At 45.4% G+C, this 25,206-nt stretch overlaps 1 protein-coding gene across 8 annotated transcripts in view; it reads left to right on the forward strand.

Annotated features, from left to right (window-relative positions):
- Window positions 1-25,206, forward strand: part of Rnf216 (ring finger protein 216) — a 163,258-nt gene that overhangs the window by 120,954 nt on the left and 17,098 nt on the right. For all 8 annotated transcript variants that reach the window (XM_063234046.1, XM_063234051.1, XM_063234053.1 and 5 more), the window contains 2 exons: window positions 3,680-3,777; window positions 17,720-17,942. In XM_063234046.1, the coding sequence (XP_063090116.1) occupies window positions 3,680-3,777; window positions 17,720-17,942 (321 nt within the window). The remainder of the gene's footprint in view (window positions 1-3,679; window positions 3,778-17,719; window positions 17,943-25,206) is intronic.

Raw genomic sequence — 25,206 nt, forward strand, 5'->3', positions numbered from 1 at the left:
AAACAAACAAACAAACATGGTGTGGGTTGGTCACCTGTGTATGAAAGAGAAGCACTGGGGCTGAAAATCCGTGTGCTGACCCACAGGAGAACCACTGTGCTGTTGAAGGGCATTCTTGTGACCCGCAGGCCCCAGAGGCTCCAGTTTGGCCAGGTTATATTGTCCTGGTGGGCCAGTGCCTCCCCCAGAGAATAGCACTTCTCCCCTGCTGAAGAAAAGCCTATGAATTAATAACTCAGTCACCAGGAATGCTAAAACGCACAACCTGGGTGCCATGTATTGTTTTCGAACAATTTTCCTGGTGGGTGGCAAGGCTGGTATTGTTCGAAAATTAGGATCCAAATGCTAGCTCATCTGTCCTCCAGCTGTTGTTTATTCACCGGTTTCCTGGAATAGTCAAGCACAAGGTCTTTCAAAAACAGTTTTGTGCTGCTGTGCATTTTGGTGGGTAATAGTTAAGTACATTATTGATTTAGTCTCTCTGCTTGCTGAGCAAGATGCAAGTAGTAGACCAGAGAACATCTGTGTCCCTTGGAAGCAGCGACATGGAAGTGTACCCTCTCCCCTGAGCGTCTCCACCGCTGCCCACCCCAGAGTGGGGCCTTTTCATGATATCCACCAAAGGGCATACAGGTTCTCAGCCTCTGCGCAGCCCATCTTGTTCCTCTCCCTTTTGAAATTTTTTTATTAGATGATACATATAATCTATGATTAAAATGTATGATAAAAGCATAAGTTTTTAAAAATGATTACAGTAAAAAGGCACATTGCCATTAACCCACCCAGAATACTTCCCCTGGCTTCAGGCGCATTTGTCCTGTATTCTTTTTCTTTGGAGACAGCATCTCACTATGTAGCCTAGGCTAGCCCCAAATGTACAGCAATCCTTCTGCCTCAGCCTCCCGAGTGATGAGATTGTAGGGGTATGCCACCACAGCTGGCACTTTTTGGGTTTTTTTGAGCCAAGGTCTCCTATGTAGTTCAGGCTCTCCTTGAACTGTGTAGTCCAGGTTGGTCTCACACTGAGGCAGTTCTGCCTCAGTCTCCCAAGGGCTGTGCCACCATTCCTGGTTTATTCTTGTCACTTTCTGCAGCAGTTCTGAAAGTCTTCATTATGTGAGGTATGACCCAGTATCTGGTGAACGCTGCTGCCGAGTGCCACCCACCTGAAGAGAAGCTCAGAGAAACATGACAGTGCATCCTCATCCACCTTTGCACCACATCTGGCGGCACTGTGTGCCTTCTGACTCTTCCCCAAAGTCAAAATTACCATGCAAGGGAAAAGTGGTGAATGGTTCCAGGACATGCAGGCAGCCACTGCAGTACAACTAAACACCTTCACAAAGGAGGACTTCCAGAACCACCTCAGGAGGCGTAAAGAATGATGGGATAAGTGTATTCTGAGTAAGGAGGGATGTTGTGAAGGAGACTAATGATGACGTGTCTTCCCCTGTACTTTGTTTTTGTTGAGACAAGGTTTCAGTGTGCAATTCAGACTGGCCTTAAACTCACTATGTAGCCCAGGCTGGCCTGAAACTTTCAGTGATCCTCCTACCTCAGCCTCCAAAGTGCAGGGATTACAAGCATGCACCACCATGCCTGGCTTTAATAAAATTTCTGTAATTTAAATATTCACCATATTTTTCCATCACACCTCATACATTATATGAAGTTCAAAAGGCCTACAGTGAAAAGTCTTCCCCTGCCTTTCAGCCACTTAGGGGCCGTCAGTATTGCCCATTCCTTGGGTATCCTTGCACATACATGGTGTATTATATCCCCTCTCCCCACGCCACCACCGCCTCTCTGATAGAGAAGTAGTGGCATCTATTCAGTGCCTACTCACTGTCACTCAGCCACATGTTATGGAATTGCTAGAAAGTTCAGTTACAGTTGTTCTGAAATTGATAGAAGCCTAGTCTAAGACATCTGTGGCAGCCTCCAGTGCCCTCTGACAAGGGCTAATTTGCACTGACCCCTGCCTCACACTTCCACATGGTGCCCCTCTGGTCTACCCAGGTCAGACTCAAGATTGTCACATTTGTCTCCCTCTCCTCAAGCTCCATCAGTGGGTTAAAGCAAAGTGGGTGAGCGAAGTGCTCCCTTCTTGACACCTGCTCCCCACAGTCAAACCTGAATCCTGTTTCCTCAGTTCCTTCTATATCAGTCAAATTTGTCTTGTGTGTGTGTTTTGTTTTGTTTTGTTTTGTTTTGTTTTGTTTTGTTTTGTTTTTTGAGACAGGATCTCTCTATGCAGTTCAGGCTGGCCTTCAGCTCACTTTGTAGCCTAGGCTGGTTTCAAACTCACAGTGATCTTCCTGCCTCAGCCTCCTGAGTGCTGGGATGACAGGCGTGCGCCACCACGTCCGGCTTTTGCCCCACCTGTTTGGCCTGGCCTGGCTTTGTCCTCTATCTGTTTCTTAGATGACCATACTTATTTCTGTCACTTGCATTTCTGCTTTTTCCTTTCTCTAGTCTGTCTTCCACTCAGAATGATCATTTAAGATCGCAAACCTGATCATATGGCTTCCTTTTGGTAGTTTCCCGTTATGGAGATCAAACTAGTAATCACACCCACAGGACCCCTGTGGACCGCCCTTGTGAGCCTCACTGGACCTGTTTAAACTGCATGCAGGTCAGCTGCAGGAACTCACTCCCCACGTCTGCCAGCATCCCAGTGCTGCTGGCTATCTGGAATGCTGCTGTCTTCTCCCAGCCTGTCACTATCACAGACTCATCTTTCAGATATCAGGCTTCACTTCCTCGCCCGCCCACTGCAGACTAGGTCAGCTCCCTGGTCAGAGCTGGCAGCACCATCTTCTCTGCTTGATACTTACTGGGGTTGCCATTTCCATTTAAGTCAGTTAACATTTCTTTAAATTCTTGTTATTTGGTCAGGGATAATTTCTGGCACCTATAAGATATTTTGTAAACTATGAATGGTCTTATATTAAAGGACAGTGAATTTTTAAAATTGGTATTTGTAAATGAAGTTGAACCATGATGGATGATGTCCATGTTTATATGTTTACAAGTAATGAATGGCAGGAGTGGCTTCCTTAGGCCCAGGTGAGCCTAGCCTAGAGACTCCTATGGCCATACCTATTGTGGAGATTAGCGCACAGCACTTCACTGTAAAGACCTAAAATCTGTCTCCAGTGGTATTTTCAGGTGTCTGTGGCATTTCAAACATGCTTATACAAACTGGGTGCTGGGAACAGCACTTCTGATCTGAGGAGAAAAACTTGCCTTTGCATCTTTTTTTTTTAGGCAAGTCTCACTATGTAGTCCAGAGTGGTCTTGAACTCACTATGTAGCCCAGGCTGGCCTCCAACTTGTGGCGATCCTCCTACCTTGGCCTCCCAAATGCCAGGATTACAGGCTTGCACGACCACACCCAGCTTGATGCATCCTAAATATTACTTTGAGACATGTCTGTAGAAATACTTGCTAGCTCTAAGCATGGTGGTACAGCCTGTGATCCTAGCCCTCTGGAGGTGGAGGCAGCCTGGGCTACATAGTAAGACCTTGTCTCAGGGACCAGCCCTGCTGAAATGGAGCAAGGTCCTCTGAGAGACTGCAAACTCCTGAAACATGTCTCCCAGGTCTTTGGCTGAATAGGAGCTTATGTGGTGTCCACTCAACAGAACCTATCTTTGTGTCTGTCTTCTGTCCACAGGAGACCTGTAGGAAGTGTCAGGGCCTCTGGAAAGAACATAACGGCCTCACCTGTGAAGAGCTGGCTGAAAAGGATGACATCAAGTACCGAACCTCTGTGTGAGTAACAGTACAGGCGCCTTGTCAGCCAACCCTGGGGTTGGGTCCCCAGGACCCTGCCTTTAGCAGAAGGGGCAGAACAAGATCAGGTGTTCCAGAGAACTGAGCCTCGTCTCCACATCCTCATCCTCGAGGAGCTCATTCCCGAGTCAGGTGGTGCATATGAAATGCCTGGCACAGTGGCATCTGAGAAGTGTGTGTCCCTCTTCCTTAATTATCTGAAGAAGCAAGCAGAGCATCCTACTTAGACAGGCTGCAGTAGTGCTGCGTGTGTCTCTGTCCTTCCATTCCAGTGGCCTGAGGCAGGAAGATTTGCCCGCCTCTAGAATACAAAGCGTTGCATCAGCAGTAATGATGACACAATTTGTGCCTGCTCCCTACATGGCTTTACAGGTGCTAACTGATTTGAGTACAGTGACTTAAGGCCCTGTATGTACTGCAGGACCCTATTTCTCTTTCCCGCCCCACCCTGGCCCTGCCAGGCTATGCAGCTGATTTTTCTCAGGGGGTCACCCTGAGACCAAAGTTCTTTTATCTCACTCACTGCTTCCCCTTTTGTAAAGAGTGGTATTCTCATCCTTGTCATTGTGCCTGGGTTGTAGCCACATTTATACTCCAGTATAAGAAAGAAGAAAGAGACAGGCCGTGGTGGCACATTCCTGCAATCCCCTCACTTCCGAGGCTGAGGCAGGATGATCACAGTGAGTTCAAGGCCAGCCTGAACTACATATTGAAACCTTGTCTCAAAAAGAAAAGAAAAAAAGAAGCAGACAACTTGCCAGGCAGGCAGTTTTTCTTTTAAGTTATGAGTAATGCAGAAATTATGTGTATCATTTCTGCTCATATCCCACTGGTCTAGACTAAATCACATGGATACAGCCTGCTCTAAAGCAAGGACCATATGTGGCCTTTGCAAGAGTTTTGTCTGACTTACTGCAAAGGGAAAGAAGCGATTGTTATCAGAAGAAGTGGGGAATGATGTTGTGGGCAGGTAGATGCTGTTAGGCAGTCATTCTGCACAGGAGGCAGCCGAGGCAGAGCCCGGGTAACTTCCCCATGGTCACACAAGTAATGAGTAGCATAGCAGAAACTTGAAATCAGGCACATGACTTCATCTGTGCAGTGCATCACAACTTCAGTTGGCAAGATAATGATCCCCAAAGTTGTCCTCCTTTCCTGACAGAAGGGACTTTGCAAATGCATTTAAGGTCATGGACATTGCGATGAGGAGATCATTAAGCTCCAGGACTGAGCAGTGGGCCAGAGATGGTTGCTACAGGGAGCATAGCTGATTTTTCTTCTCTTGCGGTCCTGGAGTTGAACCTAGTACCTTGACGCTGAGGTATATCCTCGGCCCTATTTTATTTTGAGACAAGATCTCACCAAGTTGCACAGGCTGGTTTTAAACTTGAGATCCTCCTGCGTCAAGCCTTCTAGAGTACTGAGGTTATAGACGTGCACCAACACATCTAGCTTCTTACTGCTTTTGAGCAGGGCCTCTGTTCTGCTTCTATCAGTACTGGCCCACTCACCATCTGGGTCACCTAGACACTCAGCACCAAGCCTCTCTCAACCTGGCCACCCTCTAGGTCAACAGTAGGTAGGTCAGAAATAGGAAATTCAGGGGCTGGGGATTTAGCTCAGCGGCACAAGCTCCTGCCTTGCAAGCAGGTAGTCGTGAGTTCAATCCCCAGTACCGATAAAAAGGAAAAAGACAAAAAAAGAAATAGGAAATTCAAATGTGATGTGTTGATTCCAGAATTCAGTCTCTCAAATGTGCCTCTTGATAGAACTGTGGGGTACCAGCGGCGGCTGAAAAGATGAGAAGTATGAAATACAAATAACCTTTATTTTGAGAATGCGGGAAGAGACACCCCCGATCCCCTGGGGCACGGCATCTCCACCCCGGGTCGGCGATCTCTCCGTGGAACACATGGAGTGAGGCACATAAGTAGCCTCAGCTTGAGGGGAACCTAAGGGGGCATTAGGGATGTACAGGTAGCCCATTGGTCTTTGTTTGGTGCCAGAGGTAGATTCCTAAGGGAGGGGGAGATAGGAACTCTTTGGCTTTACCGGCTATAGTATCCGGCCTGGGCCAAAACCCTTTCATATCCCGTCTTATGAAAAGGGGCAAAGATTTCTCTCTTTAACTGCTTCTTGCTGGCTGAGGGCGCTGTACTGGGGTGTAGGGGAATTGACGGGATGACGGTTGATGCCCAGGTAGAAGCTGGTGCCAGGTGTTTTAGCCAGGACAACTTCACTGGTGAATGCACGTATGTTAGACTGGAAAAACAAAGAAACAAGATGTTATGAGGAGACATGGCACTGTCATATTTAAGGATCCAGGTGAGGTAGAGGGAAAGGTGCCTTTGATTTAGACATGTCATTATATCAGGACAACGTTGAGGTAGGATCATTGTCACGGTGAGGTAGAATTCTGAAAATTAAATGTGGGGTTAGGAGGAGTGAAGTTATGAGAGGTGCTTACTTCCCCATCTGAAAGGGTAAAAGTTAAAAGGGTAGGTAGGTAAGGTTTGTCTCTGGTGTGCATGACATTGGAGTCTGTAGGAAATACTGTTAAGAGTCCTGCTGTAAAAATGATCATTAATAGAACGTAAGAAATTAGGAACCAAAGTGGATAACAAAATATGACAACCTGTGAGTCGTGGCCGTGAGGCCTTGGTAAGGCAGAGAGGAGTAGGGAAAGGATGGTTAGATCTAGGGCTAGTGATGTGAAACCAGGATGGCAGTCTAGTAACTTTGATCGCTGTTGAGGTTACCAAGAATATCAGGTATCGGTCGCTGTAACCTGGTTGTAGTCCTTGGAGTGATTTGCTGTAACAGAACTTTAGCAAGTATATCAGCAGTTTCTCTGGTTGTAGGAAAGGCTTTTATGTATCCTGAAAAAGTATAAACAAAGTGAGAAGACAAAACGTATCTATCAGTCTTGACCAGGGTTGCCTGAGAAATTGGTGAATAAGAAAGGAAGGGGGTGGTCTTATATCACTGAGGAGAGGTTTACTAGCAATTTAGGACTGGGACCTGCATGAAGTAGGCCCTGTTTGTAAATGGCATAGGTTGACCTCCAATACCCCATCATAGAGATTGAGGACTTAACATAGCAGCCTGAAAACTCAGGAAGAGCTCCGTACATATGGCCTCTATGTCCACAAATATAGAGAACGTTTTACCTGAGAGTTTAATGTGACTTGGACTCTGAGACGGACACCCACAAAGGGGGCTGTTGTTGCCCTGAACCCCCTCAGTCTTCAGCCACAATTTTTGTCGGTAACAAATCTGGCAGTGTTGGCATTTTAGCATGGCTTACCCACTCTCTGGTGGCTAAGACAGTCCAGCAGCCCTGGGGTAAGATCTCAAGGCCAGGATGGGGCACTCTTTCTTGCCCAATGTCTTTTGCTGCATTTGAGCGTGGTCGGGGGGGGGGGGGGGGCGCAGGCAGTTCTATCTTGTGTAGGTTTGCCTGTGTCAGAACTCCAAGTGTCACAAGTGTTAAAATATGAAAAACCATATTAAGATCTCTATAGGTTTGAAGGTCAAGTTTTGCCTTTTTATTTGGGACTTGGACTACAGTAGAATTAAGTAAGTATGCAGGAGTTTAATATTTAACAGGGTATTTATAACTTTAGTAATGACTTTCCATAAGGAAGCCAAGGTCTAGAGAACTTTAGGAACTGACATGTTATTTATGTCATATATATAAGGGTTTTTTTTTATGGTATTAAAATGTCTAATGACATCTGATTTTTAGAGGATAGCCTGTTTATTAATTTTTAGTCTTTTATTTAGGAGAGAAATCAGCTGTGGTGTTATATCAGCTAGGAAAAGGTTTAAGTTTGGCTTCTGCCACAGTGCTGGCCCTGCTGCCCTTTTTGAGCGGCCTGTCAGAGAACAGGCTTTATCTGGATGGCACACCGCTTTTTTTAGGGTGTCACGTGGAATTAACAAAAAAGGCTTTAGTCTGCCCCCCCCCCTTTTTTTTGGGGGGAGTATTATCTCATTTTAATGGAAACATTTTGCAGTAAACTTAAGAATAAATCTACCAAAACTGATCTAATATTGTCAAATTTTGAACATACTTACTTTTTTTTTTTATCTGTTATTTGAAGTACTATGAGCCAGGACAAATAGTGGTCCACGGCAAAAGGAATTGATAAATATCTCTTAATTTTAGTTGTTAAAACAGATTATTAGTGAAGGCTTTGATTGATAAACAAGGCTGATAAAATTACCAGGAGGCCAGTAACCTTGATTAAATGGTTTAAGATTTGTAATAAAAAAATAGCATCTCTTGAGCGGAATCGAATTGTAAAACCCTTTCACCTCTTCCTTAGTAGAAGTAAATACAGGACACACAACCCAGGTTGCTTTCATGATACATACCTCTGCCCTCCACACCTCTGAGACTTCATAGAGATTCCACATTCCTACCTTCTCCTGGGGTTCATCTCCCACTTCGTGGTGTTTGTGCACCTGATTGGTGTATCCTAGAGTGCCTCCTGCCCTCCTGCTCGCTAGGTTCTATCTGCCGTCGTTCAAGTATAGACCGTGTACTGCTGGTGGGTGGCAGCTGATAAGATCCTTGTCACCTGCCAGTGTTCTGCTATTGGGAAGAAAATAAAAGCATTTTCCAGATCAGTAACTGTGTGTCTGCTGCCAAGAGCTACGTTTATTCACGCTGGTGAGAAGTGACATCTGGAACAGCAGCTGCGGTTAGTCAGCACCTGATTAGGTTTGGGGGGTGCACTGTTCCCCAAGACCTTTAGTAGAGGCCACACAGGATGTGGACAGAATCAGTGCTCTACACCTTAAAGTCTTAGATGGTGGCACCAATCTCAGAAGGTGCCCATGGGACTGTGGTACCATTTTGAGAGGAGGTACTCCAAGCGTTGGTACTTGGATTTCCCCAACAATATACCACTTTTTCTGTTGGCCCGAGAACCAAGGAATCCTACCAATCTCCAGGTATCGAAATTAAGAACCTATAATCCCAGCATTCTGGAGGTTGAGGCAGGAGGGTTCTCACAGGTTTGCAGCCAGCCTATGCTACATAGTGAATTCAAGGCCAACCTAAATTATAGCGCAAGAACCTGTCTCAAAACAACAAGACAGGGTATGCATGTGTAGGAAATGTGGCTTGATCTTGTACCTCAAGTGACATATTAAGAAACTGCTAAGAGACTGGAATACTCAGTAGCAGATCACATGCCTAGCAGGCAGGATGGGTTCATTCCCTAGCCCTGCAGTCAGTGGTTTGTAGATGGTTGAGTGTGTCCCTATCCCACAGAGGTTCATGTGCACAGTCACTGTTGGGATCGGTTGACATCAATCAACCGTTGTCATCACTGTTGAGACCTTAAGAGGTGGGGCCTACTGGAAGGTAGTTAGGTCATGCAGGTACTGTACTTGGAAGGGCAGGACCAAGTTAGTCTTGCCAGAGCAGACTATTATAAAAGAACACCACTCAGGAAGCATGGTGGTACACATCTGTAATCCTAGCTACTTCATAGGCTGAGGCAGAAAAAGTGCAAGTTCAAGGCCAGCCTGGACAATTTAATGAGACCTTGTCTCAAAATAAAAAGCACTGTGGAGGTAGCTCAGTGGTAAAGTGCCTCTGGGTTCAATCCTGAGTACAACACACACACAGAGAATAAGCCTTCCCTTCCCCTGGCATCTGTCTCACTATGTGATCTGTTCTGTGCACGCGCCTGCCACAAGATACCCAGGAGCGTGCTTTACTAACCTCCTCGATGTCTCTCAGGTCACTGGAGTCACCAAGCAGATGCGAATGTGGGGCTCTTGGACCTCCAGAACTACAAGCTGTTTTGTTCAGCACCCAACCTTAGGTAGTGCAGTAGAGCAATGGAAAATGAACTCAGCAAGGAAAGCCATGACAGAGTGCATGTGTGTACTTTTTCATAGGAGAATTTCAGCAATCTGTGATAGAAGTAATGGTATAATAAACCAGCAAAATTTGCAACATTGTTTCACCCGCCTTTCTCTATCTTTTCTTTCATTTTTTCTTGTTTTACACTGCTATAGCATTTTTATCAGTACATGTTTGCAGTATGCAGTGTTCACATTCCTTGTATAGAGTTGGCACGTGTTTATTAACACATCTCAATTCTTCCCCACCCCCACCACTGGGGATCAAATTCATGACCTCTCACTTAGCAGGCAGGCACTTATGCTGCTGAGCTAAATCCCCGGCCCTCAATTCCTTTTTTTAAATCCCCTTTCCGTCCCTTTTCTCCCCCTTCCTCTATCTCTTCACTCTTTTCCCATTTGAAAAAATTATATCTTGCTGATTCCTATTATCTGTGTTTAATTTGCTCTTTATTTTTTAACACCAAATACATTTATTAGAAAAGAAGTAATGAAATATCCTCATATCTTTCCTAAGAAATTAGAAGTAGGGCCAGGGATTTAGCTCAGCTTTGTAAGCGCCTGCCTGGTGAGCGTGAGGTCATGAGTTTGATCCCCAGTATCAAAAAAAAAAAAGAAAGAAACTAGAAATAAAAAGACAGAATAAAACCAAAAACAAACAGAAGAAAATAGTAAAGATCAGAAAACACAATCTCTTATCAAAATGCCAACATTTTTCATAAAGATTAACATTTTGATTCTTACATTTCTGTAGAAATACCAAAGACTCAGAACAGTCTAAACAACTTTTGATAAAGGAACAAAATTAGAGCTCCAACCTTCCCCAGTCCCACAACTTAGCACAAAATTACTGCAGCATCCTATGCGGCTTCTGAGGTTGTTGGGTTAAAAGAGGATGAGAAAAATAAAGAAAAGACAAAGCTGGGGTCTGGTGGAGCCCCTATCCTCCTGATGGGAGGAAAGGAACTGCTCAACCACTGTAGCAACTTTATTTATATACTGGGAAAGATGATGTCAATTTCAGCCCCTCTGCCTAGCAACCCACTGCTTGGCAGGCCTGGGCCCCTTGCCTTCTTGGTGCTGGAACAACTTGTTTACACAGCTTGTTTTGGTCTTTCTGTTTTTTGTGGGCTGGCCTTGCTTTAGCCCCACACATGTGATCAATCTCCAGCTTAAATGGCTCCCTACAAGTTAACAACAATCATGACAAAACAGCATTGATATCAAGATATAAAAACCACCAAAGTACCATTATGAAGTCCCAAAATAGATACCCACATAACAGACAATTGATTTCTGGCAAAGATGCAAAAGCAGTTAAGTGGAGGAAGGATTATACCTTAAGTAAATATACTGGACAACTGGCTCTCGACATGCAAAAAACACAGACCTCACAGCACGTCAGAAATTTCTTAAGACATCCAAAAGTCAGCTCAAAATGGCTCACAGTGGGTTAATTAAAGTGAAGACAGGTGTGACCTGAGCTGTTGCTTTGGCTGAGGTCAGTCTCCCTGGAACAAAAAAGACTGGGACATCATGTAGAAGGGAAGGCAGAACCTGTAGAGGTGTTCAGTGAAGAAAGGCATTGAGTTTGCATCTGAGCAGCCCTGTGGATGGCAAAGGAGGCCGTTATGCTTTTTAACTGTCTTACTATTTTTATATACATATACATACACCAATCTAATGTTTCTGTTTTAATACTAAGATCTTTAATCCATTCTGATTTTAGCTTAGTGCACAGTAAAAGATATGGGTCCAGTTTTAATCTTCAGCATGTGGAAAGCCAGTTTTTCCAATACCATTTATAGGCGTGTGTCCCATGGCCAGCTCTTACAGTAGTAAGTTGTTCTCTGTCTCCCGGATTTTCTCTTAAGTGAGAATTAGATCTAAAAAATGGGGGGCTGGGGATTTAGCTCAGCGGCATAAGCGCCTGCCTTACAAGCAGGCAGTCGTGAGTTCGATCCCCGGTACCGATAAAAAGGAAAAAGACAAAAAAAAAAAAAAAAAAAAGAAACATAAATGCTTGATTAGGTTCACATTCACAGTTTTTGTTGAGAATATTTCGCAGGACCTGTGGTGGTAATGGCCCTTCATATCCTATTCAAAAAATTAATACATTCACGGGCCAGGGGATTAGCTCAGTGGCATAAGTGCCTGCCTGGCAAGTGCAAAGTCGTGAGCTCAATCTCCAGTACCAAAAAAAAAAAAAAAAAAAAAAAATCCAGTCAAAGCAATGATGTCACCGAAAACAGTGGCATAGAAAACTCCAGAAACCACTGATATGGCAACAATAACCTGGCGTAAACTGCTAGTCAGCTTTTTTCCTTTTATCTCTCCTTCCCCTTACAACTTCCTCAGAGATGAAGCAAACCCCCCCCCCATGGATTTAGTTAAAAGCATTTAAAGATGTACATTCTAAGGCAGGGAATAACAAATGGGCAAGTAAAGACAGCTCGGGAAGACTCTGTACCTGACCAGGGCCCGACGCATGTTCAGTCCAGCCCAAGGCCACCTCAGTAGGCTCTCACCACCGGCTGAAGTTTGCTCTGCACAAACAGCCAGTGAAAGGCTAGACTGAGCGAGTCTCAACTTAGAACCAAATTGCAAAAATCAGGACATAGAATTTTCTTTTTTGTTTTCGTGTTCCCTTTACTGAAGTGTTTAAGGAAGAAAATCTCTTTTATCAGTTTGAAAATGGAACAGGGACTTCAGTGACACATGCCAAAAATAATAATAATAATTTTTACAAAAGTAGTTTTTAGGGCCAGGAATTTAGTTTAGTGATGTAAGTGTCTGCCTGCCAAGCATGAGGTCGTGAGTTCGATCCCTGGTACAAAAAAAAAAGTTTAAATGGTATGATGGCTCATGCCTGTAATGCCAACACTCAGGAGGCTAAGGCAAAAAGATTGTTGTGAATTGGAGACCAGCCTAGGCTACAAAATAAGCTCGGGGATGGGGATTTAGCTCAGCGGCATAAGCGCCTGCCTTGCAAGCAGGCAGTTGTGAGTTCGATCCCTGGTACCGATAAAAACGAAAAAGACAAAAAAAAAAAAACAGAAATGCTGTACCAAGCCAAAAGACCACTGGGAGTTTGAGGCCAGGCTAGGCTACAAAGTGAGTTCAAAGGCAGCCTGCACTACAAAGTCAGACCCTATTTTACAGGAAAAAATAACCTTTGATTTTTTTTTTTTAAGTTGCTGTACCAAAAGATTCCAACAGCTGAAATGAAAAGTATACTAGAATAATTCGGCAGCAAATTTGAGCAGGCAGAAGAATCAGGGATCTTGAAGACAGGTCAGTTGAAATTATTCAGTTGGAGAAAAAAGAAAGGAAAAAGAATAAAGAGAAGCAAACTGAGCTTAAGAGACCTGTAAAACACCATCCAGTATATCCATATTTGAGTAAAGACAGTACAAAAAGCAGAATATTTGAAGAAATAATGGCTAAACCATCTCAAATTTAATTAAGGATGAATCTGTATATCCAAAAAGCTAAATGAACTCTAAGTAGAGTAAACTCAGAAGTGCTCACCAAGATACATCTGAATCAAACTGGGGTTTTTTTGGGGTGAAGGAGATGAAAATTGAACTCAGGACCTCATACTTGTGAGGCAGGCACTGTGCCACTGAGCTACATCCCTAACCCCAAATTGTTAAAAACAAAGGCAAAATAGAAAGTCTTGCCAGGGATTTAGCTCACTGGCATAAACACCTGCCTGGCAAGCATGAGGTAGTTGAGTTCGATCCCAAGTACCAAAAAAAAAAAAAATAGAAAATCTTGAACATAGGAAAAGAAAACAGCACAATCCAAAAATAAAGGATTTCAGTTGGCATTTCTCCAAGAAGATAAGCAGCAGGTCAGCAGTCGCATGCTCTCATGGCCAGCATCATTAGTCATGAGGGAAATGCAAGTCAGAGCCAGTCACATGCCCCCTCCTCCCTATTAGGATGACTTTAATCAAAACATTGAAAAATAACAAGTCTACAAGAGAGAGCGGAAATTGGAACCCTTGTCCTTCACAGGAAGAAATGTCAAACAGTACAACCGCCATGGTAAACAGTCTGTGTTTCTGCCTTAAGTTAAACATAGAATACCCATCTGAGCCAGCCATTCTGCACCTATGTATACACCCAAAAGCATTGAAAACAAGAACTTGTAAACATTGAGACAAAAACGTGTACGAAATGCTCTTTGCAGCATATTACGTGATACTTTATAGGTGGAAATAACTTAAATGACTATCAAATGAAAAAAGACAGGGGCTGGGGATTTAGCTCAGTGGCATAAGCGCCTGCCTTGCAAGCACACGGTCAAGAGTTCAATCCCCAATACTGATTAAAAAAAAAGGAAAGAAAAAGGACAACAAAATGTCGTATCATGAAAAGGAACAAAGTACCAATAGCTAGCTGCTACACATGGAGGAGCCTTGAAAACATCATGCTCCGTGAAAAAAGGCAGACACAATAGGTCAGTGCTTGTATGATCACCACTTACCAGTGGCCACCAGCTCACAGTGATTTTACTTTGTTGTCCTACCTTATCGTGGAGTTAACTGTGTTGAAATTTCTCTGAAAAGCATCTTGGCTTAGGATGGCTCAACTTACCATTGATGGCTTTATCAAGATATTAAGTGTACTTTTGACTTAGGGTTCTTTGGGATGTAACCACATTAGAAGTCAAGGTAGGTACATCTGTGTATAAAATATCCACAGGCCTATGGAGTTTTGCCTGTCACAGAATAGGTAAAGCCATAGAGACAAAAAATACATTAGTGGTTGCGGGAAGAGTAAGGAATGACTCCTTAATAGAATAGGTTTTCTTTGTGAGCGGGAATAATAGAATATTTTCCAGAGCTAGATCATAAATTATAGTTACTGTGAATATAATAAATACCTCTGAGTAGTACACTTTGAAATGATTTAAATGGGCAATTTTTTATTTGTTTTGTTTTGTTGAGACAGAATTTCCCTGGAAAGTTCAATCATATTTATTCCTTGAACTCAAAGTGATCCTCCAGTTTTGTTTAATTTCAACAACATACGTGAAGATATGGTCATCTATTTTGAAGAGAATGAGAGACACTATGGCAGCCATTGCTGACTTCCTTACTGTCTAGTCTTGAAGACCTAAAATGCCTTCATCATCCTGTTCTGATCAGTTCTATACTATTTAGTTTTGTATGAATTCATTATATGTGAAGATATGGACAACTATTTGGAAGAAAACAAGACAATATAATAGATAGTAATCTCTGGCTGTCTTGCTTTGAAATCTGTGTCTCTTACATTGTTATTTTATGATCTGTTTTGTTATGTTTAATTTTGCCTTCTGTCTCTAAAAAAACAAAAAAAAAAGGGAATCCTCTTGCCTCAGTTCCCCAGATGCTGGGATTATAGGCATAGGCTGCCACACCCAGCTTAAATAGTTGGTTTTATATGTGTTTTAGCATAGCAAAAAAAAAAAAAATACCTACATATACTTAGAAAAGGGCCATAAGATTTTGAATAGTATATGCTATAGGATCTGCAGGTAGTGCCCGAAGAGGAGTTCCCCACTGAACTTGAACAGCAGTAAGAAGTAAGGGTGGACTCGTGGGACGGCAGTTGGTTACAAAGAGGAGGACCTGAGCCTTCCTGTCTGAGCACCAGGTCAGCAGACAGAGCCACGGCTCTGGCTTCTCTTCCTGTACTGCCCCTAGGAACACATCCTGTGGGGCTGCCTGTTTCCTGCTTAGTTCATAGTGCACTTGCAAAACCACCCACCCCAGCCCCAGAAAAACCAGCTCTGCTTCTGTGCAGCCCCGTTCTCACTTCTGTACTACTGCATAGTGGTCACCACTTGCCAGAGTCGTGACGCTTCTTTGGTCCGGGACGATGCTGACCCTTCCTACTACTGTTCTTAGGAGCGCAGGAGCGAAGGACGTGGCTGGCTCTTGGTGCATTATTGAACAGCAGCTTGAACATGATAGCAGTGTTGGACTGTGGTATTTTTCATTTGTCCCCCTGTCCATTTTAACGGTAGCTTTTCCTCCATCACCACACCCTTTATTATTTCATTTTGTGACAGGTGGCTGGGTGGAACAGAGCAGCAAATACGTCTTGTTTCTGCGCTTTCAGAAAGGGGTGATGTAGCCTCGGTTCTTTGCAGCCTCTCCTCTCTTGCTGAGCCTGAGCAGCTGCCCAAAGGAGAAATCTGCCAGCCCCAGCAGCCAGCATGCGACAGCTGAAAAGCAGGCCTGAGGGGAAGTGGGTGCTATAAAAGACTGCTCTTGGGTCTTACACACAGGTTTTCACATCAGAAACGTTCTCATCAGAACCTTGAACCTTAGCGTGAAACCCTGTGACGTGTCTTCCCAGTTTCTGAATAACTAAAATCATGAGTGCAGGTACAATATTAGGTTGACAATAAGTTCACTTTATTTAAACTTTCTTCCTGGTGATGCTTCATATTCATCAAAACTTAGAAAGCATTTGTTCTTCTATAACTTGAGTGAAATTCTTTCAAGCCAAAGATCTGCTTTTAGGGGCTGGGGATTTAGCTCAGCAGCATAAGCACCTGCCTTGCAAGCAGGCGGTCGTGAGTACAGTCCCTGGTACCGGAAAAAAGAAAAAGAAAAGAGAAGGGAAGGGAAGAGAGACCAAAGATCTGCTTTTCCATCATTTTGAGCGTACCATACATTAGACCTAACTACACAGTAGTGAGCTTCCAAATGCAGTTAGCTTCTGCAGAGCACGCTGCAGCTGTCTCTTATGTGCAGTTGGGGCCTGGCCCAGCCGACACCCCTCTAACCTGGAGCAGTTCCTCCACTCCTGTGGGTTCCTGCCTGAGGCATGAGACACTCAGGTGGAACGGGTCCCACTTGTGGCTGTCTGCTGCGGCCCCGTGTGCTCACATGGTCCCAGTGGCACTCACTCCTTCTGTGCCCTGCTTACTTAGGCCAGGTGGGCATAACACATGGGCCTGCCATCAGCCTTCAAGGGAGGCAGACACACATGAAGTCTTGGGCAAAGAGGCAAAGCATTACTTTATAGTTGGGAACAGTGCTGTGGGAGTAATTCAGGCATCAGGCAGCCACCATTGAAGAGTTGTGTTGTTTTGTTTTGGACTGGGAATTGAATCTAGGGCCTTCAAGCTCAGCTATGTCCTCATCCCTATTTTTATTTTGAGACAGCCTTGCTAAGTTAGCCAGGCTGAGTTGGAACTTGCATTTCTCCTGCCTCAGCCTCTCAGAATGCGGAGATTATAGGCCTGTGCCACCACACCTGACTGGTTTGTCTTAGACTCTGGTCTGCTCTCCATGTCAGTCCCGATGACTCTGGAACAGGAAGCCTCCTTACATGCTTTCTCTCAGCCATGATGGAGTCACGTATGTGCCATACCCTTGCTGCAAGGGAGTCTGGCGGTGTGGGGCTCCAACATGGACAGGTTTTCTTAACCCAGAAGTCAAGAACGAGCTATTGGATCCCTCTTATCTCACCCCCAGCCAAGTTTTCAAACCCTTAAGGAATATAGCTAAGTTTTGGGCTTACGGGTTCTCAGCTACCCAACTTTGAATATATATAGCACATAATTCAGGAGGATCAAGTTTTCTGTCACCATTTTAAATCTTTGGAATTCCCATAATAAACAAAGAAATCATTTTTCTCAGTGTGAGGTGACTCTGCGAGAGGTTTTGTATCTTTCTCAGAACCCCAAAACACCATGATAGAGTTGTACTTTCCTGATTTACAAATGAGAAACTCAGTCTTCATGTAATTGGGAGCTTTACTCACAGTTGTAAGGCTGTTAAATTTTGAAATATTCTCAGGTCCATAGGATTTTTCACAGCTTGTTTTGTTTTTTTGGAGATGGGGTGTCACTGCATAGTTCAGGCTGACCTTGAACTCACTTTGTAGCCCAGGCTGGCCTTGAACCGCCAGCACTCTTCCTGCCTCAGCCTCCCAAGTGCTGAGATTACAGATGTGCACCACAACTCCCAGCTGTCATGTTTTTCTTCTTCATCTTCCCTGTCAGCTCCAATCATGTTTTCTTTTTCCAGTGAAGAAAAAATGACTGCTGCCCGCATTAGGAAGTGCCACAAATGTGGGACCGGCCTCATCAAATCCGAAGGCTGCAACCGCATGTCTTGCCGCTGCGGTGCCCAGATGTGCTACCTCTGTCGAGTGTCTATAAACGGGTATGACCATTTCTGCCAGCACCCCCGCTCGCCAGGAGCCCCCTGCCAGGAGTGCTCGCGATGCTCCCTCTGGACTGACCCCACCGTGAGTAGACGTGTGGCTGCCTGTACTGGTGCAGGAGAGAATAGCCTCATGTTCCTGTAATGAAATTGTTTTCTGGGGGAGGGTCTGCGGGGAAAAAAAAAAAAAAAAAAAAGAAAGAAATTGTTTTCTGTGTGCATGGCAAACTCTGACCCATGAAATGATAACAGGAAATTATTTTAAATTAAAACAAAATTTCAAAGCTTGAGCTGGGGATTCAGCTCAGTGGTGTAAGTGCCTGCCTGGCAAGCTCAAGGTCGTGAGTTCAATCCCCAGTACCAAAAAAAAAAATTTTTTTTCAAAGTTCGTTAATCAGGGAGTAACAATAGTGCATACGTTGTGCATTGTCATCCCCAAATCATTCACACAGAGCACAAGATATGTGCATTCAATTGTCCAAACAGTACCAGCACAAATCTTTCTCTTCAGCGAACTCAGAGAAATAAATGCTATAACTATCTTAACTATTTTTATATACATATACATACACATGTACATATGTTTCTTTCAGCTTCTCACACTAAAGAGACAATACGATGTTTATACATCTTATTTATCTCACTAATGAGTATGTTCTCCGAGTGCATCCCCTATAAAAGTGTCCAATTTATCTACAGCATGTGTTTAGCATTGAGATACGTAGGAGCTTCCCACACAAGGGTGACGCGCTCACTGCCGTGTTGTAGAAGCGTCCATCAGTACTGGAGGTCAGAGCCCATGTTGCCTGGCACCCACTGTGTCAGATGCTGTTTAAGTACTTACATATTTTTTTTAAATTACCATTTTATACTGGGTAAAGACAATAAACAACTGGAAAGCCTTTAGGAGTAATAGAAAGATACCTAGATTCAAATGTTCCAAATACCACCCAATATGGTAGCACATGCTTGTAATGCCAACACTTGAGAGGCTGAGGCAAGAGGTATGTGCCAAATTCTGAGACCAGCCTTAACTACATAGCGAGACCTTTTCTCAAAAAAAAAAATTTCAGGATACCATGTGTAGTATCGGTACAAAGCATATAGTGCCCTAGAAATAAACTTGAAATAAAAATATGAAGAAGACTGTACAAAGTATATTAAAGGAAATAGAAGCTTGAACATGTGGAGAAATACGCTTGTTCTTATTTTGTACAGTAGGTTGGATGCAAGAGTACTCTACCCCTGAGCTGCATCCCTTGCCCTTTTTAATTTTTATTTTAGACACAGTCTCACTAAGTTACCCAAAATTTATGCTGCCTGAGCCTTCCAAATAACTGGGATTAGAAAAGTGCACCTCGGGGCTGGGGATTTAGCTCAGTGGCATAAGCACCTGCCTTACAAGCAGGCGGTTGTGAGTTCGATCCCCGGTACCGATAAAAATGAAAAAGACAAAAAGAAAAGTACACCTCAGGGGCTGGGGATTTAGCTTAGCAGCATAAGCGCCTGCCTTGTAAGCAGGCAGTCATGAGTTCGATCCCTGGTACCGATAAAAACAAAAAAGACGAAAAAAAAATTATCAATGTTTTAAAAATTATTTTTAGGGCCAGGGATATAGCACAATGGCATAAGCACCTGCCTGGCAAGTGCAAGGTCCTGAGTTCAATACCCACTACCAAAACACAAGATTATTTTTAAAGTAAAATGCCCAGTCCTAAGATGACCTATAAGAACACAAGCCAGGGATTTAGCTCAGTGGCTTAAGTGCCTGCCTGTTAAACACAAAAGTCATGAGTTCAATCCCTGGTTCAAAAAAAAAAACTGTGACCTCATAAACTTCCTTGCCAGGCGTGGTGGCTCTCAACTGTAATCCCAGCACTCAGGAGGCTGAGGCAGGAGGATCAAGACCAGCCTGGGCTACAAAGTGAGCTCAAGGCCAGCCTGAACTGCACAGGAGACCCTGTCTCAAAAAAAAAAAAAAAACGATCTGAAGGGTAGCAGTATGCTAGTGTGCAGCTTTGTTCTCCCAAAAGGTGGTGCCGAAACAATGATTGCCCTTGCTGACTCAAAGCAAGTATTCCAAGGCCTGTGGGACATAGGCTCGGTGATAGACAATCCCGCCCAGCTTTCTCTGAGACTAGTACAGGAATAGGCAAAGAGATCAGAGGACAGAGAGAGACGAGATACAGGCATGTAATAATTTAATGTATGATACAAATCTCATGTCACATCACTAGGGAAATACAGATTCATTCAGTTACCATTGTTTACTAGCCCATGGTACCAGAAGTGGTCCAAAGAGAAACCCCTCTCGTGGTGGAGTTTGCAGGCTAATCCAGTGTAAACAAGAGCCCTTGGAGTATTTCATACTGCTCGGGGTATCCAGTGTGGAGCTGGAGGAGACGTCCACTGTGGATGGACTGACACTCCCAGGCAACAGGCAGCATTTACAGTGGAAAGCGGAGGCAGAGGAGCAAGAGCAGGGCCCAGCTGAGGCAGTCGAAACACTGGGTCTGTGTTGGGACCAGAAGGAAGGCAGGTGGGGCTTGCGGGCACTCAACCGTCAGGGGGGCCGCCCCAGAGCCAGAGGGGGCCACTGCAGGAGGTTACGGAGGTTACAGCTTTAAGGTCACACTGGTTGTTTTACAGAGCAAGGGGACATTCAGGAATGAATCAAGGCACTTGGCTAGCCACTGGGAATACTCTGAGAGAACAGAGGAGGTGGCTTTTAACCATGAACTAGGAAAGGTCCTTAGCATCGCCTCAAGGCCAGACTATGAACATGTAAATTCTTCTTGGTGAAAGACACCATAAAGGTAAAAATAAAAACTGGGCAAAATACTTAGAACACATGATTTAGAGAAACGATTTTTGTTTTAGTACTACTGGGCTGTAACCCAGGAGTACTTTGCCACTGAACTAGATCACCAGCCTTTTTTGTGTGATAGGATCTTGCTGAGTTGCCCGAACTAGCCTGAGTAACGGGGATAACAGCAGAACTAAGAACTGTAGGCACCAGCAGAGTGGCAGGGACAGTGGCAGCCAGAGAGGCTGTGGGGCCTCATTGGCATGGCTGCTCAGCTCAGTGGCGTGTTGTTGGGTGAGACCATTGCCGTAGCTTCTGGGCCCTCGGAGACTGGGCATCTGTATTTTAATGTGAAATAGCTGGTCTTTAATGGCCATTTATTCAAATGTCTTGAAAACACTATTCCGGCCAGCATTTTGTCGGCCGAAGAAAAGGTGGGGGAATCAATCTCCAGTGAGCCCACCAGGAGAAGGTGCCAGGGTCAGAGACTGGCCACCAAGTGAAAGTCATAGGCCGACCACCCTGTGGCCACAAGTGGGGTGGCCTGGAGGATGACCTCAGCCTGTGTGAAAAAAGCAGGCCGTCGTCAGAGCTGTGCTTGGCGCAGGAAATCACTGTGAGACCTAGGAGACCCTCTGCAAACTTGCCCTCTTGTCACTGAGGACATGTCTGGAAGAAAGGGTTTTGTACACAAGAAGGCTGTTCTCTTCTGTGGCTAGTCGGAAGGAGGCACACTCCACAGTGGGCAGAGCACGCCCAGTCCCCAGGACCCCCTGAAGAGTGGGGTCCTCTGCCTGCAGCTGGAGCTCCTAGGTTTTCTGGGGCTAGATTTCATCTCCAGATACAAAGAGCACCCACAGGAAGGGTGCTCGGCAGGCTGCTCTGTGCTCCACCACCTCATCACTTCCTCCTGCATGGAATGCATTCTAAACGCTTCTCAGGCGCTGCTGCCCTGTGTAGTGCCATGGTGTGCCACTGTCCCCTATTTCCTCATTGAATTGATATCTGCTAGCCCAGGAAGGTTCTATAGCTGTTCAAATAAAGTTTGAAAGGAAGGTCAGGCAAATACAAATCCATCCAATTTCCTCTGGTCACCATAGCCAGAGATTTTGTTCCATTTGTCCCGTTCACATCAAAACAGGGATCAGCCCGGTTTCCTTGATTTCTCACCAGGAGACTGATTGAATTCCACCCCAGCATCTGCTGAGGCTTCTGAGAACACAAAGCCCTTCAGAAGAGCAGCGAAACAAAGCATGCACTGTCCCGCGCCTGTTCCCTGGCCTCATTAACCAGCAAGGCCAAGAAGAATCTCTCATTGTCAGCAAGGGAGTTGTCCCTTTGCAGTTTGGAGGGGTGTTGGGTTTTCATCCTTAATGACTAGCGATTGCTTGGGAACCTGAACTAACTGGGTACCAAGGGAACAAATGGCAAATGCATAGTAACTTTCTCTGTTCGTTACCAAATATAAACCAAAAGCAAGCATGTCAGGAAACAGGCCATCTTCTGTCGGAAGGGGAAAGAACCTAAAGCACAGTTTGGGGCTGGGGAGTCAGACTGTCTCGGCACAGAAAGGAACAGACTTCCCCGCAGTAGAGCAAGAATCGCCCCTCGGCATTACTCAGCCCAGTGCCCTGATTTTCTTGTCCACATGTGGCCACATGAGTGGCAACTGAGGTGCTGCCTCTGTCCCTCACTGTAGGAGCCACTTCCAGAACATCTCCTGGCAATCTGGACTGGGGAAGTGTGGCAGGATCTGTGACATCGTGTTCTCCAGATACAAAACAAAGTGGGCGTTTGTTGTGGGTTTTGGCTACTAGAAATCAGAGAATTGTTTTCTACAACCATTTTGGTTTTGATATAGGATTTTGATGTCAGTGCTATTCAAACAGAACTCTAGAGCTTTTACACCCACTCAAAGGTTGGTGCCATTTCTGTCTGCTCTTGGGTTTAGATCGGTAACGTGGCACAGAGGAGGAAACTTGAGACAGCACACGTAGCTCAGGCTCCAGCCCAGCCCCCCTGTCCCAGGCCTGTTCCTATGTGAGCAGCACAGCATCCTCCTGTGAGCTGGGGCAGGAACAGCACTGGCCGCCTTGAGACCCCGGCCAGAAAGGGACACAAAGCTGCAGCAAAGACAGAAGGGGAAGAGTAGTTAAGAAGCGTTTATGAGAAAAACACAGCCAGCAAGAAAAGGCATTCCAAACTCTAGGTTGGAAACTGATGTTTAGATTTTGCCTTTTTCTTAACTTCTAAAACGTTAAGAAAAAAAAAAGCATGTATAGAGAAATGCTATAATGCCAGCACTGAGGGAGGCTGAGGGAGGAGAATCACCAGTTCAAGTTCCTCCTGGGCAATTTAGTAATTTAACAAGACCCTGTCTCAAGGTTGGGGGAGGGGATGTAGCTCAGTGTTAGAGCACCCCTAGGTTCTGTCCCCAGCACTGAAGAAAAAGTAGGAAACCCTCCATGTTGTTCACTCAGCTCTACAACTGGCCTTGATGGTTTCTTTCTAGCCACTGTTGTAAATATTATTTCTGTTAGAAAATAGGAGGGGAAGGGAGCATCATCTCCAAACTGTCGTTAAAACTGGCCTTAGTTTTTGTGCTCTTACAGACGCACAGCGCGATGCCTTGCCCTTGGGTGGGCGTAGAGCAGCATGAAGTAGGGGCACCAGCTTACAGATGAGAAAACAGTGTTCATGTCACTTTCCCAGGATCCTGGGCTTGGTCAAACTAGAGGGTGAGCTGAGCTCTTTGGTCAGTGTTAGGCTTCTGCCACAAATGCAAAAGCCACCTGCAAGAGCCCACAGGCTGCCTGAGCTTCGTGGGCCTCAGAGAGAGTTTGGGGACCCTGCAGGCTCCTTCCCCCATGAGCAAGGTGTGCACAGCCAGGAAGGGGCCTGGCAGGTCTGCCACCCCAGCATGTCCCACATTGGGTTTTCATGAAACTGAAGGACTTTACCAAGAAGGGAGGCACACAGTCCAGTCAGCACACCTCATTTTTACATCCCAGCAGCTCATCCCAACAGGCCCCAGCCTGAACACTTGACCCTGAAAGCCAAAACAATGCCCACTTCCCCCCACTCCTGGTCTCGCAGAAGAGGCGCTGTGGACAGAAAGGCATTTGGTTGCCGGGGCCTCTTTGACCCTGGCAGACAGCTGTAGAAGCCAGAGGCCATCCGAGCCTGTGAAATCTTTGCTCGCCTGTGAAATCTTTGCTCCTCCCAGCACATTGTCCACCCCTGCTGGCCAGTCCAGCCCAGCTGTATCCCATGCCTCTTGGAGCAGAGCTCCCCCACCAACCTCCCTCCCCAATTTCCTGTTGCAGGGAGACAGCTGGAGGTGGGGGGTTAGGGTCTGCTGTTGCTCAGGCGATCTGCAGCTGATCTGGGAATAATTTGAAACTAAATCTTTAGCTCTCTGGAAGCCTTTCATGAAATCATTGCAAGTTTATTAACAACAGCTGTGGCCACACATGACCTGGCTGCCAGCCCCGACCCCACCCCCAAAATCACAGGAGGCAAAGCAACAGGCAACTTTCTGCAGGGAAAGAAAGTTAAATGAGGAAGTCCCCCTCTTCTTCCCAGCTCTCAGGAGGCAGACAAGCCAGCAGCCAGCCTTGGTGACCAGAACTGCTGGGAAACAGGCTCAAGAGAGCTTCTCGGGGCTTCCGTCCAGGCATCAAGCGGCAATTTTGGGAAACATCAGCTGTGGCTTTGGCTGTGGCTCCTGCTGATATCTGACCTGCAGAAACACTCCCTCTCCCGGGCAGCCACTTGCAGTTTCTCTTCTGCATTTCTGCTCTGCTGACCCTGCTGCGTGGACAGAGCTGTGAAGCTTTGTGGTAGAGGGACAAGTGAAGGGCTTTTTGTGGGTTTTCCACTCTTAACTAAATCTCTGGTGATTTCTACCTCACTTCCTGCAAGTTTCTGGAGCAGCTGGGCCCCTGCCTTCTTCCCTCCCCACCCATTCCTCTAGCTTGGGAAGCCAGCCCGCCAGGGCCCTGTCGTGCCTGCTGCTTTCTGTATCCTGCTGAGCTCAAAGGAATTCAAGTAAGGAAATAAGTCCTCTCCCTGTTAGGATGCAGCCTTTCCTTCTAAAGCACTCTACCAGATCCACTGGCTGGTGAGACTCCACTCCACAGGCCTCTTTGATCCTTTGTTCTTGACATTGTATTTGGGTGCCTTGGCCCACCTGGGGGTGCTTCACATTCTTCAGATCCTATGTCGAAGTCCGAGGGCCCCCTCCTGGAGTGGCAATGGGAAGCGGTAGAGACTCTAGGTGGCTCACTTCCTGATACGTTTTCACGTTCAGGCTGTGGTTTTTTTCTGTTAGGGTACTGAGATTTGAACCCACAGTCTAACACATGCTAGACAAGCACCCTGCCACTCAAGGTACATACCCACTCCTTTTTTATTTTACCAAAACAGGGTCTTACTAAGTTAACTTGTGTCTTCGTTACTTTTCTTGCTGCTGAGACAAAATCTCCAGCACCCAAAGTTAAAGGAGAAAAGGTTTAACCCATAGTTTGTAGAGGTTTCAATC

Source organism: Cavia porcellus, unplaced genomic scaffold (assembly GCF_034190915.1).
Source record: "Cavia porcellus strain 051 isolate PalLab524CR breed Dunkin Hartley unplaced genomic scaffold, mCavPor4.1 scaffold_23, whole genome shotgun sequence".
NCBI classification, from domain to species: domain Eukaryota; kingdom Metazoa; phylum Chordata; class Mammalia; order Rodentia; family Caviidae; genus Cavia; species Cavia porcellus.